The sequence below is a fragment of the Nilaparvata lugens genome, chromosome X (genome assembly GCF_014356525.2).
Source record: "Nilaparvata lugens isolate BPH chromosome X, ASM1435652v1, whole genome shotgun sequence".
Lineage (NCBI taxonomy): Eukaryota > Metazoa > Arthropoda > Insecta > Hemiptera > Delphacidae > Nilaparvata > Nilaparvata lugens.
The window spans coordinates 38,495,973-38,498,413 of record NC_052518.1 but is presented as its reverse complement, the minus strand read 5'-3'; the positions used below and the strand labels follow the sequence as shown (position 1 = coordinate 38,498,413).

Here is a 2,441-nt window from a genome sequence, read left to right as displayed (position 1 = left end):
CTCACTGATTTTGGTCTGCCGCAAGGTACTGTCCTATCTCCCATTTTGTTCTTAATCTACATCAATGATCTCCTTAATTAAATATAAGAAATTGTGATATAATATCATTTGCAGACGACACTGCTCTAACTTTCACTGAAAACTCATGAGATGATGTAAAATTGCAGCGGAAAGTGGACTCAGATTGGCATTCTCTTGGCTTAATCAACACATATTACCTCAACACAACTAAAAGCGTCTTCATGTTATTTTCACCCAATTCCCTTACTCAACCACGAACAATAGACAGTAAAAAATCCATCGATTAAACTGTAATGACCATAGACTTCTCAGCTGCTGTTCTTGTCAGAAAATTCAAAAAGAAAAAAAAGTACTTGGGTATCTTGTTGGATCCACACTTAAGGTGGGATAATCAAATTAATAACATGTGTTCCAAACTGAAATTCCTTATCTACAAATTTCACCAAATTAGACAACTGAGCAATATAAAAATAGCTAAACTAATCTATTATTCGTATGCTCAATCTGCTTTTCAATATGGCATACAGGCTTGGGGGGGAGCTTTGAATGCGCATTTCACAAAACTTTTCATTATTCAAAAACATCGTTTAAAAACTATTCTAGGCAAACCCAGACTTTTTCCAACAAAAGATTTATTCAGGGAGTTCAAGGTTTTAACAGTTCGACAACTTTTCATAAAAAATTTGGTACTATATATTATAAAAAATCTGGTGTGGTACACTCACACAACTTTCCTTGCTCATATTCGAAACTACGATCAGACTTTTGTATTATGTGTATATATAATTGTTTTCAGAGTACTTTTTCCTTTGTGTAAATTGTGAAATTCAATGATTTTTTTAGTCGTCATTTTTTTAAAGTCGTCAAAACAGCTGTTCTACAGATGAAATATCTCGACTATGTGTTCTTTTTATGAACTGCTCTACCTACCTACCTCATGCACGAGAAGGAGGTTACAAAGTCCATTTCTCAAGGATGGGGTGGACCCCCCATTAGTTTCCCAGAGAGGAGACTCATGCCAGTTAATAGAGCTGATAATAACCATACAGAGTATGAATTTGAAAAAAATCGGTCAAGCTATTTTGAAAAAATCGTGAAAAACATGGTTTTTTAGTAATTATCCGCCATTTTTCTCAAGAATATTACGGAGCTACTGCGATTTTCCAAGGAAAAAACTCATGTCATTTGATAGGACTTATGAATAGCTACCAATGGCTTGAATTTGAAGAAAATCTTTAGAGCCGTTTTCGAGAAAACCGTGAAAAACCTGGTTTTTGGTCATTATCCGCCATTTTTCTCAAGAATATTACGGAGCTCATGGAATTTTCCCAGAAATGAGACTCATGCTAGTTGATAGTGCTTATGAATATCTATCCATGGTATGAATTTGGAGTAAATCGTTAAAGCAGTTTTCGAGAAAACGGTGAAAAACATGGATTTTTAGTCATTATCCGCCATTTTTCCCAAGAATATTACGGAGCTCCTGATATTTTCCCAGAAATGAAATTTATGCCAGTTGATAGGGCTTGAAAGTAGCTATCCATGGTATAAATTGAAGAAAATCGTTGAAGCCGTTTCCGAGAAAACCGTGAAAAACATGGTTTTTTAGTCATTTTCCACCATTTTTCTCAAGAATATTACGGAGCTCCTGAAATTTTCCCAGGAATGAGACTTATGCTAGTTGATAGGGCATATAATTAGCTATCCATGATATAAATTTGAAGAAAATCGTTAGAGCCATTTTCGAGAAAAACGTGAAAAACATGGTTTTTTAGTAATTATCCGCCATTTTTTCCGCCATCTTGAATGAATTTTATTCTTTCTTATTGTCGGGTCCTCATGGTATAGGGACCTTAAGTTAAAAATTTCAAGTCGATCGGTTAATTAGGAATGGAGTTATCGTGTTCACAGACATACACACACACACACATACACACATAACACACACAGACCAACACCCAAAAATCATGTTTTTGGACTCAGGGGACCTTGAAACGTATAGAAAACTTGAAATTGGGTTACTTAATTTTTTTTGGAAAGCATACTTTCTTACCTATGGTAGTAGGGCAAGGAAAGTAAAAATAAGAATTTATTTGAACTCGAGGATCTCTTTTGGTCTTGCGCCCCACGCGAGACATTTTCCAATTTGTCAGAATGGACTTGAATGTGTGTAGGAAATCAATAAACCACATTCCCTTAAATATTCTTGAAAAAACAAACATAAACCAAAGGCTTAGATCAGACATAGATAAATGGATAATAGCAAATAAAATCGAGGAAAAATTGTTTTAAATAAACTAATTTTCGTCTACTCCATGGTTGCAGTTGACTTACCTACCTCTTACCGTTCTCTTCTTCTTCATCTCTTCTTCTCTCATTCTTCTTTCTTCTTGGCCTTTTCTGACTTTTCTCCTTCCGTT

The 2,441-nt window shown here is 34.9% G+C and overlaps 1 protein-coding gene across 1 annotated transcript in view; it reads left to right on the top strand.

The window, feature by feature from the left end:
- The first annotated feature begins 314 nt into the window (after positions 1-314).
- Positions 315-2,441, top strand: part of LOC120354565 — a 4,601-nt gene continuing 2,474 nt past the window's right edge. Inside the window, exon 1 of the mRNA XM_039441910.1 lies at positions 315-403. Coding sequence (XP_039297844.1) covers positions 315-403 — 89 coding nt within the window. The remainder of the gene's footprint in view (positions 404-2,441) is intronic.